General features: G+C 32.6%; 1 protein-coding gene across 2 annotated transcripts; it reads right to left on the bottom strand.

Moving 5' to 3' along the window:
- Window positions 1–267: 267 nt before the first annotated feature.
- On the bottom strand, window positions 268–2,936 carry LOC149572930 (uncharacterized). 2 transcript variants are annotated; one of them, XM_089814045.1, is made up of 3 exons: window positions 2,676–2,936; window positions 1,729–2,280; window positions 268–804 (listed from the first exon to the last, which is right to left on the bottom strand). In XM_089814045.1, the coding sequence occupies exons 2-3, from the start codon at window positions 2,251–2,253 to the stop codon at window positions 580–582; spliced, it is 750 nt and encodes a 249-aa protein (XP_089670171.1). In that variant the 5' UTR covers window positions 2,254–2,280; window positions 2,676–2,936; the 3' UTR covers window positions 268–579. The 2 variants fall into 2 exon arrangements, with proteins under 2 accessions (XP_089670171.1, XP_089670172.1); XM_089814046.1 differs by having other exon boundaries at window positions 2,707–2,936.
- Window positions 2,937–19,108: the final 16,172 nt, after the last annotated feature.

Genomic DNA, 19,108 nt, shown 5'->3' with positions numbered 1-19,108 from the left:
ATTATGAAAATTGTTAGAATTTGAAAACATGCAGAGTGCCAGAGATTTCATACTTGTTTTTGTATATTCTATGCTATTCTAAGTGAAACATAACAAGAATGGCTTGATTGTGAAAATGATTATGAAAATTGTGAGAAATTGAAAACATGCAGAGTGCCAGAGATTTCGTACTTATTTTTGTATATTCTATGCTAGCCCAGAGGATAGAGATAATTCACAAATTACTTAAATTCAATCTTTGGCTGCAAACTCTAGACATATTCTGCATAGTATTGAAAGGAACTTCTTCTCATAGCATATCTATAATCTGGAATATCCGAATATGTCTAACCCAGCTCTTCCATTTGGAATCAAAAGCTACATCTATATATAAACATGGAAATGCTTATTCTGCAGGCCCAGTACAACCTGACTTCTCTGTTGTGATCATGTGGAAAATCCTTGACTCGATAAGTCATTTGGATATCGGTTATTGTTAATATTAACATAAAAGAACTCATTCAAGTAGAATATCAAATCCTAGATATGTATTTATTTTTAACAAGATTTAGCAGAGCATAGAAATGCACACTTAACTTCTCAGAGTCGAGAACGTGGAGAAAATGGCCTTTTTAAGCGGCTCATACTTATTGGAAATGATGATGCTGGTGACATGAACCAGGATTTTGAGGGTGAAGCATCCTCACGCTGATTTTCCTGCTTGCTGGATTCTGCCAATGAAGTTTTACTTTCGTCTCTTGATGCGTCTCGACTGACAGACCCCTGAGACATATCCAGAACTTCTATTTCTGCATCATCAACAATCTGAATGAAGAGAATAATTTTAGTCTCAAGTTCTTCCCTGAAATATGTCTTAGGTAGTTCTAATAATAATTAAAAAATGGAACATGAAAACAATTCTTTCTAGAGCACTAAATTACTCTTGGTCAAGCCATCTATCTTGTAATTTTTGGATCCAGACAGTGAACATCCAGAATGACACCATATTTAGCCCAAGCAAATCCTTCATAGAATGATTTAAGTATAAACTTGAAGAGATGTCAATGTTAACGTAATTGTGTTTGATAGGACAGCTGTCGGGGCCCTGGTTATCTAATCAGATCAAGAAAGTTTTGCCTAGTGAATTGACTAAGCTTTGCCCTCCACAGTGGTTGCTTTCAGGATAGAACTTAGGGCTTTGCAGCCATACATTTGGGTGGGTGCACTGACATTTGAACCGCTGGGGGCTTTATAATTCTAGTATTTTGTGGTGTACTTATGGACTGTAGATTGACCTACAAACCACTCATTCAACCACGCAATTGTGTTCACCTTAACAGATTAGGACTTCAAAGAAAGGCTACTTTGTTATGAGCTTCTGTCAGTGTGTTTCTAGTTTAGAAAAGGATATAAACCACCGCGAATAGCTAACAATTGAGAGAAAAGGCATTTGGGAAAAAAAACAAATGACCATTTCTACAAGGCACAACTTGTAGATACACAGTAATATCAGGATTATCATTGCTAAATTATGCTTACTGTTCTCTATACACAGTTATCCAGTCGGTCTTATAACCAAGCAATACAGTAATAGTCAGCTATAATGACAATTATCAAGTTGCTGATCTTGCGCTTACCATAAGATGAAGTTAACATGGCTTAAATAAGAATAAACTAAACTCTTCATCCTCTTCTAATTTCATGTGGAGAAAATAGCAGGCATTCAGGTTAACGAGGTGAGATGAATACCTTCTCAGTTTGCGAAGGAGAAAGAGATGGCAGGATTTCAACAAGGCGACTCTTAATACGCTGAACAGCATCCTTTGTCAAGCCCTGAGCAGCGTGGGTCATGTCTTTTATAATTGTTTCCACTGATTGGCGAGCGTTGTCCAGAGCTTCTGCTGGAACAGGAACAGCAGCCAGCTTGTACATTAGCCTCTCTTTCATATGAAACAAGCTTCTGCCAATATCTGCTGCATATTCTTTGGATGCTCCCAGAACCTCCATCCCTTTGCTCCACAGGTGCATGTGCTCTATCCTGCTCCCCAAATCGCCCCCATTTGTCTGAGCTTTGCTTTGAAGCCCTTCTTCATTTCCATTCTTACTCAGTAAACTCTTCTTCGGACTCTCAATATAAACCCCATTCTCTAAAGAACCCTCCTTACCCTGATCACTTCCATTCCTCTCGAGAGATGAATTCCCGACGAGCTTTGGAATTGCCGTCGAAAGAGAGTGGATCTTGATCTTTAAATTGTTGGAATTCACGAATGCCATGTCCTTTTCTAATCAATTCCCAATTTTCTGATTTGGGGAAATATTAAAAACCCATCAGTGTACATCTTAAAACAAAACGCAACAAATTTTCCTCTGATTTAGCCCAATATTTGCTCAGACACTAACATAAAACCATCCCATTTCTGTTAACCAAATACCAATTTGGCTCCCAATTGTACAATACAAAATTAACAATAAAATACTACGATACATTGATCTTGGGTAATTCGCCATAGAAAAAAAGTACAAATTCAAGAAACAAAATTTGAGAAGAAAACGAAGTGAACAAATTTCGAAATACAGTAATCCTAACCACAGGGAACCGCATATAAGAAAAATCAAATAAGGATTTAATGTTGGAAATAAACCGGAGAAAAACTTGAAGAATCTGGCATCAATTAAAATTGGACAATCGACTCTACCTGAAATGGGTAGGAAGTGAAATTTGAATACCGTGAGTAGCTTCTGATTTCCTCCCCAAAATTCGTGCGCAGGGGGAAAAACATGCTCTGTTATCTGCTACGGATTGGATGGCAACAATGACCCGTGACTAGGAACCAGTGCATGGAAGGTGATGCCTATCCATATCATCCCATCTAACAATGGAGTCCAGGTGTAGGGGTATTACCCACTCTTCTCCCTTGTGGAATCAAACTCTTCGCCTGTATCGGCTTGGATGATGTGGCAGATAAATCGTTATATATTTTCTTTATTGCAAAACTCAGCTGTGAGCTAATTGCCACTGTTATAGGATCTGTTGTCGGGCTAGAGGACAAAAGGGCGAAGAAATGTGTGCTGGGCATATTCGGAATATCGATTGTGCTTTTAATATCGAAAACAGATAATGAGGAGATTATTAAGGAAATAATTGGGCCCTTATTCACCACACATTTTTCACGAGGAAGTCCACATTGAAAACTAGAGACAAATCAAGAATCCCACGAGCTTGAGTACGGGGAGCTTAGTACATGTGACCAGCGCAAAAATAAGCATCTTAAATGCATCTTGTAAAGAAGTTGTCCCTGCAAAACGATTTCCATTGATTACCTTTATAAGTACTTAGAGACAAATATTTATATAATTTTGGGTATGATTAAGGAAATAGTTGGACCCATTTCACCATTTTTTATCAAGAAGATCGCAGTGTACATGTGACCATTACACAAAAAATAAGTAATTAAAAAGTTATAGTGTATTACAAAATAATTTCCATTGATTACCTTCATAATCACTTAGAGACAAATGTTTACATAATTTCATAACATAATAATAAAGACTTGCACCTATTATCATTTGAGAATACTCAAAAGACTCTTTGGAACAATATGAGAATCAAGCAACAAATCTTCCTTTCTAGGGTGAAAATAAATGAAGTGATGATTGACATATTATTTGTGCTAGAAGAGTTTATGTGTGAGTGTTGGGAAGACATTGGTATGGCCCCTTTCAAAACTAGCATGTTGGTTTGATTAATTAATCTATTTCCTTTTCATATAGATTAATTGGAATTTCTAAAAAAGATTACTAATTCAAATATTTATTAGTATTCTAACATCTCTTAAATTTGAAAACAATTAAATATTACATTAATTATTTCAAGTTGAAATATGCATTTAAATTTCTTGACTTCACTTCTTACATTTCTTATAATATTTGACAATGTCTATGCAAAATCGAAATGCACATGATTAGACAATTTATTTGCATTTTTTAATTAATTTGTCTAACCAGGTATATTTTGGCCCCTCTATAGCCATTTAGATAGTATCTCATTTTCTAGGTTCAAAAGTTAACTACGAAGACAACCCATTCCAATTTTAAATTATTTTTCTTTCTCAAAATATGATGTGGGTGTTTTCGATGTCCAATTTAGGCATGAATCATATAATTGCAAGAAATTTATCATTTGGCATCATTATGGCTTGTGAAAACTTTATTTGGAGAGAATTGGTATTATTCATATATTCTATGGGTGAAAATTTGTTGGTGTTTGTAGACAATGGATGAATTGTTTGGATTAGAGGACAAAATCTTTTTGATTTTAGAGACTTTCTCATATAGAGGTTGCAATTGGATATAAAGAAACAATAGCTAGAGGGTTTTATTATTTGCATTTTGTAAGTGGTAGGAGAAATGGTTGGTGAGATGATTATGAAGTGGATTTCGAGTTTGAAGTGTGGTTTGTTGTTGTAGAACTTCTATTTTGTGATATGTTTTTTTTGGATATTTTATGATACACATGTAATTCTGAATTTGATGTTTTCCAACATGGGTGTCAATAGTTTGTAGATTTGGTTATTTGTAGTGAAGATTTGATTCACTTTTTGTCGTGTTGACATGAAAGTAAATTCTTAGATTTTGTATATATTTTTTCTTTGTAATTTTTTTTTGTAGCAACCCACTTTAATCATTAACAATAGAAACAAGAGCTCTGGGAGAGCTTGAGTCCCTGCCTTGTGCAAGAATTGCAAGGTATTAGATGTATGTGATAGTTGTCATTACTGAACATATATTGTTAAGTGTTAACAGTTCGATTTGCAACAACATTACCAAATCATCTTGATTTCTATAGAATGTCAAAGAAATTGAATAATATTGGTTTAAAAATTATTGATAGAATTTCATTCATATCAATTATAATTGTTGAATTAATTTTTCCTTTAACTAGTTTCAATTTTCCACAATAATTAAATTCAATAGAAAATTATTTCATTCTCATTTTAAATTATTTTTCCTTATTCTTTTTTTAAAAAATTATATTAAAAAGAGACAAGTATAAAGAAAATAATGTTTAATCTTTTTTTAAAGTAAAGATGTTAAAAAAATATAAGAAAAATATTAATTCTTATTTTTTTAAATCAAAACAGTACTATAGAATTTTCTAATTTGTATTATCAAGTTTATAATTGTTTATTGTTTACATAAACACCAATAATTAAGATCATATTTTATTTATCATTGCTCACAAGGAAGTATCACTATATAAAATTTCCAGCAATATTACATACTTTGAACTTGACATACAAATCATTATATTTATAATCAAGTTGTATTAAAAATAATAGCAAGGCTTGCAATTAAATGTCATTGATCTAAACAACACACATATTTAAAAATATACAAAAAACTTGCTAAAATATACTACTATAAGTTTGGAAAGATGTATGATAAAGCACAGAGAAAAAAGAAGAAAAGTGCCCTCTTTTCTACATATTGTGTATGTTGGGATATAATTTCAATTTGAAAAGTTGTTTGACACTTTAATATCATGGGCAGATCTATATTTTTGCCATGTTGCCAAACACGTATATAGTGTGAGCTTCAACACTTTGTAGAAAATCATGCATGTTAGCAAAATGCCTTAAAACCTATGAGAATAATTATTAAGGAAAAATTTGCATTGTTAATGTAATGCATTAAATCACCGCACCTTTCTGATAGTGGCAGATGTGACAATAAATGAGACCTTAGCACCTTACTATTTTTCATACCATTTTCCACAATTTAAAAATAAAATTACCCCTGCCAAAAATCAAACCAACAAATAGTAAATTAGAATTCAAATGACAAAAAATACTTTTTAAATACTATGCGCTTAACCTTTAAGTTATGTCAACTGGTCTAATTTAAAGAATTTATGACCCACCACCAAAACCATTAGTTCCCCGCCTTATGCAAGGCAGAAAAGATCATAATGGGAAAGTTTCAAGAGTTGGGTGTCAAAATAATACAATCAAGTGTTTGCAATTGCCAAAACTTCAATTCTCTCACGATAACATATTTCCTTGTTCAAAGGTCTTGGGATAAATAATTATTATTTTTTTATTAAAACAAGTCAAAATATGTAATATCCCTCCAGATTGTCTTTATAAAGACAATTAATAAATATATCATATATTAATTATTTTATATTAGTTCACAAAATAAAAATTAATATAACATAATTAATAAAGTTTACTCATTCTAATAATGCTTAAGTTATCATGGACAATTTGCGTGAATGAGACAGTTCATGGGAATTCTGAGTTTAAAAAGAAGGCCAATGGATATCAAAGGGCATTGAAGATTGGAAAATTATTAAGTTTTGATGATTTGAGGAAATCATCTAAATTAAAGAAGTGAATATATTTGTAGAATCATTCCTTTGGTCAAAGTACAATTTGACCTAGTGGATTGAAATATATATTCGAAACAAGTGGGCAATTCTGAATATTACATATGTGTAACGTAGGATTTCCAATTCAATATTGTTTTGGTTTTGATAGACAGGACATCTATTTCATTTCCAAAATAGTTGATGGCAAGTTTGAAAAGGATATTGAAGCAAGTTGACTACTTTTGGAAATTTACAATAACTTTCTATGTTCGTCTAGCACAACTATAAAAAGGGACAAATTGAATTTGGTCGTATTCAACAATAGTCTTCTTATTAAGGAAAGTCTAACGACTGCATATTTCAAACAAGGAGGAACTATGTGGAACAACGTGGATGGATATGACATCAGCACTAATGGATTTGTTGAACGTCTATTATCATGGATCTTTTGATACAGCCTAAGGATAACATGTCCACATCAACTATTGTAGGTACATATTTTCCTTAAGACTATTTAATGTTCCTTTGTGTTGTGCATGAGCAATGACATTAATATATTTTAAAATATTTAGTTATTATATTTTGTACAGAAGTTACATCTTAGATTGTCAATTGAAACTAATAAAATGGTGCAAAGCATTCAATCTGAATCTATATTTTCCATTATGTTGTATTAAATTAAATTTCCAACTTAGAAATTATTATAGAAGCTTGGAATATGTCATTAGAGAAAACTAGAATTTTGCAGTGGTATTAGAGATTTCAATCCTGCCAACATGTGGGTACAAACACACATATGCCAAAAGGAAATTATAACTTCTATAACACTAGAGTTAGACAAAATAGATTGCTAGAATAATTAAGTTCCTCTACACAAGTTGACATTGAAAATGGTCATAGTGAGTTAGATGAGGAAATCATTTTTGAAAACAATACGGGAGATGCAGATGACACTAGGGATCTCATAATTGCATTACTTAGGAGTCAACAAGATATGCAAAATAATGTAAAATGTATGGAAAACTTGACGACACAATTCATGAACAATAATAGGAACCAAAATTAGAATAATGCAAGGGAAATGGGTGAACAAAACAATCAATTAGTAAATGGACAACTTGAGAGTGCAACTTCAGCAAGACCCTTCATGCCAACCTTTACTCCTAGAAATCCACAATCTAAAAGAGAACCTACCATTAGGGAACTCCAAGAAGAGGTCTATTAGGATTGGGTACAAGCAAGTGATGAATTTAGAGCGTTAATGACTTTTAGAGAATATTTGGATGTTAGAATGAAACATAAGAATAAGGGACAAAGGTGGTATAATAATGAATTACAGAGGAAGATTGGTGAAATGTACCTTCCTTATTTGATGGGTCAGGTAAAACCACTGCCAAAGCCTGGGTACAAAAACTTGACACATATTTACAATTAAAACTAATGATGCAGGATGAAGCCATCAAGTATACAACATTACACTTGGAGGGAATTGCCCATGAATGGTGGCATCATGGACAACTTACATTACATCATAATCAAATTAACACCTATGTTGTTTCCACAGAAAGACTTATTGACATATTTGATTCTAAGGATCTTGAAATCCATCTCAAAGATCTGACTCTGCTTAGACAAACAGGTACAGTAGAACAATATATTTCTAAATTTGAAAAATTAGCAATATTAGTAACAAGAATCTCTAAGATGCATAAAAAAATGATATTTATAGATGGATTATTTCATACTATCAAAGGGTGGATTAAGTACTTAAATATGCCTTCCTTGCAGTCAGCCATAAAAAGGGCTAGAGAATTGGAACCCCCTTCTAAATGAAAGATATTTAACAAAGGGTCATTCTTTAAGCCAAATTTTGATTAAAAACCTTTTCCAAACAACACATCACCTAGAAACAAATTAGAAAAGGAAGAGTGTGATGAACTTTGAAGGAAAATATTGTGCTTCAATTGTTAAGAAGCATAGGTACTAGGTCATCGATGTTTGGGAAAAGGGAAAAAAATTCACTATATTGAAGTAGTATCAAAAAGTGAAGATGAGGAAAACATAGATCCAAATCAAGAACAAGATCCTAAAACTACAAAAAAGGTTTAGGAAAATCCACTAGGAAAGGGTGAAATATCGACACTGATAGGGACTTCGTATTTTAACATTTTCAGAGGAAGAGGGGTTTTATGAGGGCAAAGAGTCATTGTTATGATAAATAGTGGTGCTACACATAATTTCATTGATATTGCTCTTGTTAAAAAACATAACTTATCTATAGTGAAACATGAAGGTTTTGGGGTCCGAGTAGCAAGTGCTACTACTTTAGTAAGCACACATAAGGTTCCTTAATTAAGTATCACTCTTGGTAATTATACAGTAATAGATGATTTTTATGTGGTTGATTTGGCTAACTCTAATGTTATGTTGGGTAGTCAATGGTTGATAACCTTGGATAAATATTCATATAATTTCAAAAGACTGGAATTTTCTTTTAAAATTAATGGGGAAAAGGTAATCCTCAAAGGAATGGCGAATGGAGGTCCCCAAGTTGTATTTGCTAATAGAATGGAGACCATTTTTCATCATGGTGATGTAGCATGGTAAACACAATGCCTTATCTGTACTAGGTGATAGATTTGGAATCTAAACATGATCAAGATGATTTATTGCATATTTTAGATTCTCATAGTCTAGTTTTTAGTGATATATCTCTAGGAGTTCTTCTAGATGGAGGGTTTGAACATACTATTGATTTAAAAGAAGGGGAAAATACCGTTATTACTACTCCCTATAGACATCCTAAGGCATTCAAAGATGAAATAGAGAAGGCCATTAAGGAGTTACTAGATATGGGACATATCAGGCCTAGTTCAAGACCATTTTCTTCTTCAACAATGCTCGTCAAAAAGAAAGATGAGACATTTTGCATGTGTATTGATTATTGTGCTCTCAATAAAAAGACCATAAAAATAGGTATATGATTCCTCACATTGAACTATTAGATGAATTACATGGTGTTGTATATTTTTCTAAAATTAATTTAAGATCCGAATACCATCAGAAAAAATTATGGGAACATGATATTCATAAAACTGCTTTTGGTTGCCATTATGGTGACTATGAATTTTTAGTCATCCCATTTAGACTAACTAATGTGCCAATGACATTTAAGTCTCATATGAATCATATTTTTAATAAACAACTGAGGAATTTTTTGTTAGTTTTCTTTGATGATATACTAATCTACAACAAGACTTGGGAGGAACACTTGGGACATATTGATGAGATTTTGGGTATAATGGAATCACAATCACTTTATTCAAAGGCCTATAAATGTGAATATGATATGACAACTTTTATATTTGGGTCACATGATCAGTGCCAAAGGTATGCAAGTTCATCAAGAGAAGATTAGAGCCATTTTAGATTGGCCACCTCCACAAAATCTCTCAGATCTAAGAGGTTTCTTTGGTCTTTGCAATTACTACAAGAGATTTGTTTAGGGATTTTCATAGCTAGGATCACCATTTACAGATCTTACCATAAAGGGAGCATTCAAGTGGACTGAAGCAACACGACAAGTATTTGATAAACTCAAAGAGGTATTGAGTTCTTGTCCAGTTCTTGCAATTCCAAATTTCAATCAACCATTTATCTTAGAATGTGATGCTTTTGGTGAAGGAATATGAGCAGTCTTGATGCAATGTAAACATCCTATAGCTTATGAAAGTAGGAAACTCAATAATGCTAAAAAGTTGTATTCCATATATGAAAAAGAAATGTTAGCAATCATGCATGCACTCGCTAATTTTGACAATATTTGGTGGGTGGTAGGTTTGTGGTTAGAACAAATCATGACAATTTAAAATATTTCTTAAGTTAGAAAGATCTAAATGATAGGCATCAAGTCAGTAAAATCCAAGCTTGTGATTTTAAAATTGAATATTTCAAAGGTAAAATAATGTGGTTGTTGATGCATCATCGAAGAAACCAAAAATCAATGCTATATCAGGGGTAACTATTGACTAGAAATCACTATTGTTAGTAGAATATTCCAAGAACACATTTGCTTGTAATTTAATGGATGGAAAAGTACATGATGACAGATATAAAATCATGAATGATATTATTTACTACAAAGATAGAATCTTTCTTTTTTGTAGATCTAAATTAAAATTAAGAATTATGTAGGCCATTCATGATCTTCCTTTGGCAGGATATCTTGATTATTTCAAAACTTATCGGCAAATATGTGAAAGATTCTCATGGAAGGTACTAAAAAATGATGTCTTACAATATGTAAAGGAATGTACCACATGCTAGCAAAATAAACTCGAGCATTCCTATCCAACAAGTTTACTCTACCCTTTAACCATTCCATCTCAAAAACGGGAAAGTATATCGATGAATTTTATTACTAGATTACCCCGTGTGTAAGGTAAAGATTGTATTTTTGTTGTGGTTGATAGATTGACAACATTTGCCCATTTCTTCGCTATCACTACAGATTTCACAATAGTACAAGTCGCTAAATTATTCTTCAAGGAAGTGTTTCGCTTACACAACTTGGCAATGAACATCGTTAGCGATAGAGATAGTAGATTTCTGAGCATCTTATAAGAGAATTTGTTCAGATTAACAAGTACAAAATTAAATCATAGCACCAGCTACCATCCCTAAACAAATGGACAAATAGAGATTGTAAACAAATGGGCTGAAGGTTAGCTATGCAATTATGTGGTTGGGCATCAAAAGGCTTGGATCAAGTGGTTGTATTTAGGGGAATATTGTTACAACACGACATATCATATGTTTATTGGTATGACTTTATTTAAGGCTTTGTATGGATATGATGTTTTCTCCAATCTTTCTTTTAACAATAATAATGTACCCAAAGCTCAGAACTGGCTTGAGGAAAATCAAGGTATTTTGAAGGCTCACTTAAGGAAAACTTACAATTTGCCCAAAATCAACAAAAAAATTATGCAAACAAGAAACATATGGAGCACAATTTTGATGCATGTGAGTTGGTGTATCTTCGACTATAGCCCTATCGACAGTCTTTACTCAAACATAGTGGTGCTCAAAATTTGAAGCCTCGCTTGTATGGACCTTATCAAATTATCAAGAAAATTGGTGTTGTTTCTTATGAATTGGATTTACCAATAAGTAGTTGTATACATAAAGTTTTTTATGTCTCTTGCTTGAAGAAAGCATTGGGTTATCAAGTACTAGTATAAGAAGCATTACCACCCTTGGATTCAAAAGGAAAATTGGAAACCATTCCTAAAAAGGTTCTAGATGTACGTGAAAGGCATTTACATAATTGATCCATCAAGGAATATTTAATATAATGGAAGAACTTTCCAACATATGATGCCACATGGGAAGTTGAATAGGTGCCCCGACATTAAAATTTCTTGTTGCTTGTGGGCAAGTAACATGGAGAAGGGGAGATTTGTAATATCCCTCCATATTATCTTTATAAAGAAAATTAATAAGTATACAATATATTAATTATTTTATATCATATATTAAATATTTTATAGTAGTTCACAAAATAAAAATTAATATAACACAATTAATAAAGTTTACTCATTCTAATAATGCTTAAGTAATCATGGACAATTTGCAGGAATGAGATAGTTCACAGGAATCCTCAATTTAAAAAGAAGGCTAGTAGATATCGAAGGACATCAAAGATTGGAAAATTATAAATTTTTGATGATTTGAGGAAATCATTTGAATTAAAGAAGTGAATATATGTGTAGAATCATTCCTTTCATCGAAGCACAATCTGAACTAGTGGATTGAAATATATATTTGAAACAAGTGGGCATTTTTGAATATTACACCTGTGTAATGAAGGAGTTCCAATTCAATACTATTTTGGTTTCGACAGATGAGACATCTATTTCATTTCTAGAGTAGTTGATAGAAAGGATATTGAGGCAGGTTGACTACTTTGGAAATTTATGATAACCTTCTATGTTCATCCAACACAATTGTGGAAAGGGACAGATTGAATTTGGTTGTATTTAGCAATAATCTTCTTAGTAAAAGATAAAGAAGATTATACATCTGGTAGAGGAAAGTCTAATGACTACATATTTCAATCAAGGAGGAACTGTGTGGAATAATGTGGATGGATATTGCGATGTCTATGCTGACATCAAAACAAATTTTTTTATATTAAATTTAAATGTAAGATACAACTATTAAATGATTTTTAATTTAATTATTAAAAACACCAAATTATCATTTTGATGCCGGCGTAGACATTGGCGATGGATATGGAATTGACACTAATGGGTTTGTTGAACATCTATTATCATGGATCTTTTGATACAACCTAAGGATAACATGTCCACATCAACTATTGCAGGTGCATATTTTCCTTGAGACTATTTAATATTTCTCTATGTTGTGTGTGAACAGTGACATAAATATATTTTAGAACATTTAGTTATTATATTTTGTATAGAAGTTACATCTTAGATTGTTAATTGAAACTAATAAACTAGTGCAAAGTATTCAACCTCAATCTATATTGGCCATTATGTTGTATTAAATTAAGTTTCCAATTGATAAATTATTATAGAATCATGGAATCCCTCATTAGAGAAAACTAGAATTTTACAAAATAAGGGGGCTAGCTCAAGAAAATAACAAGAGGCAAAGCATAAAATACCATAGTTATCACATTTAACTATAACCAATTAAAGAATTAACAATAGATAGTCTTCCTATCCCTTCCCTTAATATCAAAAACCCTTACCACCATAAATGTGAAAACTTCAATAGAAAATACCTCTCCCTACCCACAAAAAATTTGTTTAGCCAATGAAACATACAAAGTCTACTAGCTAACATAATAGTAAGAGTAATAAAAGTCCAAAATCCATTATGGCTATATAAAGAGTTCTGTAGTAAAATAAAGTCCAAGATAAGGAGTCATGTAGGGCTAATCCAAAGCATATAAACCTTGAGGATTGAAAAAGAACTAGACAAAACTAAAAAAGAATGATTAACAACATAACCATTAAATTGTCTATTTGTCTCTCCTTGGGCTTAGAAACAAGCAGAAGTGTCCAATCATTTATTAGGAAACTGAACAACCCCTTTGTAGTACCTCTGCCAACATCCTCCTAATTCTTCTTGTCTTGTTAGAGAAAAAATAAGGTAGTGGAAGAAGAGTGCATGGCTTTCACATCAAAGTGGACAACCTAGTAAATCTCTTGACACAACCTTCACACAGAACACTAGCTTTCTAGCTACATCCACAACATAGTATATGCCTTCAACCCTTATCCTAGAATCTTCAGTAATATGTGTGCCATTATTCTTGGTATGGGGGGGAGAGGTAGGAGTCACAAGAGAGGTATTTTTACTATCTTCCTTGTTCTTGGTGGTAGTAAGGTCAATAGTGTTGATGTTGAAACTAGTAGAGACATGAACGAAGCTAGTATTTTTCTTAGTAACCTCCTTATCTATCTTGGCTTTACTGTTATCCTCTAAGCTAGGATTGTCTAATTCCTCCTCAATATATCTTTCCCTAACTACTCTTTCCTTCATTTTTGGTTTAGCATCAATCCTATTGGATTTTTGTGGGGTTTCAAAAACCTCTACATTCTAGTCCACCGGGTGAATTTTAGCTCAGTCTTAGGCTTCTTGGAGGAAAAATAGGGTCCCTCCAAAATAAAAATAAAAATCAGCTAGATTTAGAAGGGGAATCTAAAGGGGACACTTTGGGGGTCTGATGGGGGATTTTGTCTTTTTAGCATTCTTTTTTCCTCCCTTTTTAATCAATTAGGGGGTCCATCGTAGAGCTAGGAGAGGTGAGGTTGTTTTGGAGAAAAATAGTTATTGGGGAGACAAAGCGCCAAGTGAAAATTATAAAGGCACAAAATAAGTCCTCGGTGGAGGATGGTAAATTTTCTACATTGGCTATGACATTTACACACCTCCATAATAGTAGATTCCAAAGAGTGGAGAAAATAGAAAGGGAAGGAGATAAGATCATGGTGAAAAAATGAATCAATAACAAAAAATTGGTAAAATTATTAAAAACCAAGCTTGACTTCAAGGGTAAAAAATTTCATTATAACCATAAACACCTAGTTCTAAGGTTAAGGGAGCTCCCCTTAATTCAATCCAACACACAACTTGATAGGTTTGTCACTCTTTCAAAAAAAATCAAACATATGATCCATATGATGATATGGAAAACATATGATCCATATTCTTGGTTATAATTAATGAAAACTATCAAATATGGCAGCTAAATTGGTGATAAAACACATGATCAATGAAGGCATAATGCATAGGGGATGAATACAAGCATATAAATAGTGAACTATAGAAGAATGGTTGACAACATAAAGAGAACCTTTATAGTGGTTGAGGTAGAAGATAAATCAAGAGATGTGATAATGTGTACATAATCTAAATGATTATCCCATTGCATAGTTATGGCCACAACCTAATCAGTCGATTGAGTAAGGAGAATGAATTATCCTAGATGCCAAGTAAAGGAAGAATACTCGAAGACATTTAGAAGATTCAAAATCATGGAAAGGTATAGTATGAGAAATCCTATTGGATGATGTGATAATAAAGAGTGAAGGTTATGAGATGTTGAGTTGGCATCAATTGAATCATTAGATCAATATAAGGTAGTTTTAAAGTGGTGCATTTGGAAAGGTAATACCTTTTGACTATCTTAAGAAATGAACAATAAATATCTTGTTGAAGGCCAATGTGGTCAAGATAAAACATATTGAGATATGTGAAAGGCTTGAGGTGATTAAGATGGAAGCTTAAGATTTGAACAAATGGTTAAGATTAAGAGGTAAAATTTATGCTTAACTTAATAGTTCTTCAGAAGGTTTTCAATAAGAAAAATTAGAGAATAGAGAAAAGATTTTGAAGTGCTAAGGTTGGGAACAAGATACAAAATAGAGAAGAGAAAGAAATAGTTACAAAAGAGCAGAGAGAAAATTGGATTTGGCAAATAAGGAGTTCCATAATTGGATCATAGATTTAGTTTTTTCCTAACAATCACAACAGACAAATCCTTAAATCCATTAAGCCCTAATAGGTTCTAGTTGTAAATATATTAACTAGGTAATCTCTTAAAAGAGTGTTTGAAATCATCTAATAAGGTAGATCTTAGAATATTTGTTTGCACTTCTAACAAGATAAAAATCACTCCTAACATGGTGAACACTCATAAAGGGTAATTGTAACCTCTTAACATGGAAACTCATTTACTGTAGTGGTGACCTTGTGGTTATCATCCCCACTATACTTTTCACCCTCTAACAAGGGTTTCCATGATACCAAAATCAGTGTGTTATGTGTGATGGTTGTGTGTTTTTTTAATATCATTATCTTTTATTTTCCTACATCAGTTTAGAAAATCAATGGTTGAATTTTTACATTACCTATTTCTACTAAATCATGTCTCCCAATACATAAGATTCCTTGCACTCATCTCACCTAAAACCTTTCTTGGTTTTTCCTAGTTCCTTTCCTAATTTGAGAGCCTAGTGGCCTATGTAATGACTTCCTCATTAACTTTGAATGTTATGCCCCCATGGTAGCTCTCTTATCATCCTAGGCAGCTATTCACAAACTACATGGAGTAATTCTGATCAAACCATACCATGACTTCCATGAAAGGCACAATGTTTCCCTTGTCAATGGTCATCTATGGTTAGGTTTTTTATGGATGTTATCTTCAATGGAATTTGACTCAACCTAGAACCTATCCCCTCTCATTTCTAAATCTAAGTCTGAGTCCTCAAGATTGTAAAAGAAGTTTTCTCAAGAGGAATAGAATTGTAATAATTGTAGAGACCAACCACACAATCTTGATTAAAAATGGAAAGTAAGAATAAAAAGAATAAAAAGGAGGAATTATTACTCTTAGTGTCCCTTCAGAAGGGAAGCATATGCCAAAACCAAAATAAGCGTAAAGATTTAAGTTCCAAGACTACATCTTTATCAAGAAATAATTCTTAGTGCAACAGTCTAGAAATAGGGTTAAAACATAATATAATAATTAATATGAACCATCTTTTCATCACTATTGATATCAATTTGGATATCAGTATCCAACTCATGAAAGATTTTGATCTTACCTATCATATCCAAGTCATGAATGCACCAATGGTGATGGGTCCCATAATTATAAGTCATAATGAAGAAATAGAAATAAAAATTTGAAATTAAAATATTTTCCTCCTTAGTCATAGTTGTTTAGGGAAGCCAATAGACCATTCAAAAGATCATAGAAGTTTAATTTATTACTACACCAAAAAGGATTTTCCCCTCCCCATAAGGGATCTAGTAACCTCTGAGAGGAAAGAAAAACACCTCCATCACATCATTCCCTCCTATATGAGGCCATCATTAACTAGAGAGTCCTCAAGGATGTTTCTCTCTCTATAAATCTATTAAATAATGACTTTTTCTAGCTTTGTCAACATCAATCAAATATAATTAAGGATATTATAGACCTTCCAATTGACATTCATGTTCTTTTTAATGATCTTTATGATTAATTTGGAAAATCCTTCAATAAATAATCTCTTGGGACTAATTGAAATGACATACATAGGCCCCAAAATAGAGAAAGGGATTCAATTAAGCTATTTGAGAAATAACATAAATTGTTAGTGATAAGCCAAAACTAGATTTCCATTACCATCTCTTATAATTCCTCCTCTCGCATCCATACCAATAAAGGTTGCACCATCGAAGTTAAGTTTTAACCAAGGGGAGATGGGGGAAGACCCCTTTGTGTTCATTATAGCTAATCTTTTGGAATTTTCAAGTTTATAAGGTATCAAGTAATTTCAACTTCTTATCTAGAAGACAATTGTATGTAGAAGGAGTATTCATCAAGGTTTTCCACTTACAAAAAATTATATTCACCAAAACAAGTTTCCCAATTATAGACATTACAATATCAATAGAGTTCTCATTCCCTCAAAAAATATGGTTGTTTCTCTCTTTCCATAGGTTCTACCATATGTGAGGTGGATAAATCTCCATAGTTGTTTTATCAATGGGTGGGGTGAGGGGAAGTACCAGTTGTAGACAAATTATTGTAGATCCTCCAAGAATATCCAAATAATATTGAATCTTTTAAAAACCTTAAACCACACCATAAAATCAAAAGGAAAATGGATGAATAAATCATTAATTCTTTCTTCTTCATGCTTGCATGAGATACACGAATTAGTCATATGAAAACCCCTCCTCTTAAGATTGTTGATAGCGAGGATTTTACCAGAAAAGTAGTGGACCAGAAGAATTTTTTTTTGGAAGAAGATGAGCATCTAAAACATGCCTCCAAAAATTTAAATCATTCATAAAAATAACAAGGTGGACATGAGATAATTTGATTAAGAAGGAACCAGAAAGGCTTTACCCTAGAAAAATATATCCTCAATAAGGAATATAGGAATCCTAAATGTCATCAACAAGTTTTGAAGCTCCTCCACCCGCTTTGTAAGATAAGGGGAAATCTCCAACCTGTCTAATATCCATATCCAATTATTTAATGGGTAGATATAGTCAACAATATAAGAGCCAAAATGGTTCTTAAGGTCCCTCATGAGCTAGCTAAAATGACCCAAGGCTAAGGTTTTATCTTTAATCCAAGTGTCTTCCTAAAACCTGATCCTCTCACCATTACCACCTAACACCTTAATAATTGCTTAATGATCTTCAACATTTTATAATGTTGTTCTATATACCACATGGAGGTCATGGGTAGACAAAAGAGTGGGGAAAGTTGAATTGAATTATTAAAATACTTTACTTTTATAATCTTACACTAGTTAGTCAAGTCCAAGGAAATGACCCAAATAATCTTGGAAAGAAGAGAGCTTTTAAGGTTTATAAGCCTTCAAATCCCTAAAACCACTCCCACCTCCCCCACAAATTTAGGCTTATAGAAAACCTCCCAGTTAAAAAGGACGAGTCTAATCTTTTTCCTCCATTTCAAACCATAGGAAGTTCCTTTATATTTTCTCTAGTTTATTTGTCATCAGTTTAGAGATCTTGAATAAAGAAAGAAAATAAATTGGAATGCCCTGTATGGAGTTTGACATATATTTAAGATTGTTAGTGCTTCTAAGATATTTTCCTTTCTATCCAACCACTCTCTTTTGCATTCTCTCCAAAATTAAGCACCAAAATTGCATGGATACCTTATTCATCATTAAGAGAAGTCTCAGGTAAGTGTCTGAAAGAACAACATCTTGACAACCACAAATATTAATAATCTTCTTATTAGATTTAAATTAGTATTGAAAAAGTATGTCCTACTCTTATTGTAGTTAACTTTTTCCCTTGATGTGATTGCATACTCTTCTAGAAGCTTTTTTCATTTTCTAGCTTTAATAATAAAGGATAATCCAAGCAAAAAAGTATAATAAAAAAACTATTTCAAGACCTTAGGGGGTTAATTAGAAGCAAATTTCACCCCCAATTTTTTTCACTTATGGCCAAAGAGGTGAGATTTGTGCCCAAGACTTCAACAACCAAAATAATTAGGTAAGCTTTGTCTAAGCCCTTTCCTTGCCTTAAAGAAGCCATAGGGGGTTCCATTAAAACCAACACACACAAAATTAGCATTTTCCACCACTATCTTAAAAATTCTAATAAACCTCCATTGAATTACCATCTTCAAAAGAACAACATACATGAAATTCTAGTTAACTTATCATATACCTTAGAAAT

The sequence above is a fragment of the Cupressus sempervirens genome, chromosome 2 (assembly GCF_028749045.1).
Source record: "Cupressus sempervirens isolate cs-2001-9-10 chromosome 2, ASM2874904v1, whole genome shotgun sequence".
Classification (NCBI taxonomy): domain Eukaryota; kingdom Viridiplantae; phylum Streptophyta; class Pinopsida; order Cupressales; family Cupressaceae; genus Cupressus; species Cupressus sempervirens.
The sequence above is the reverse complement of the archived record's forward strand: the minus strand, read 5'-3'. Positions and strand labels throughout refer to the sequence as shown.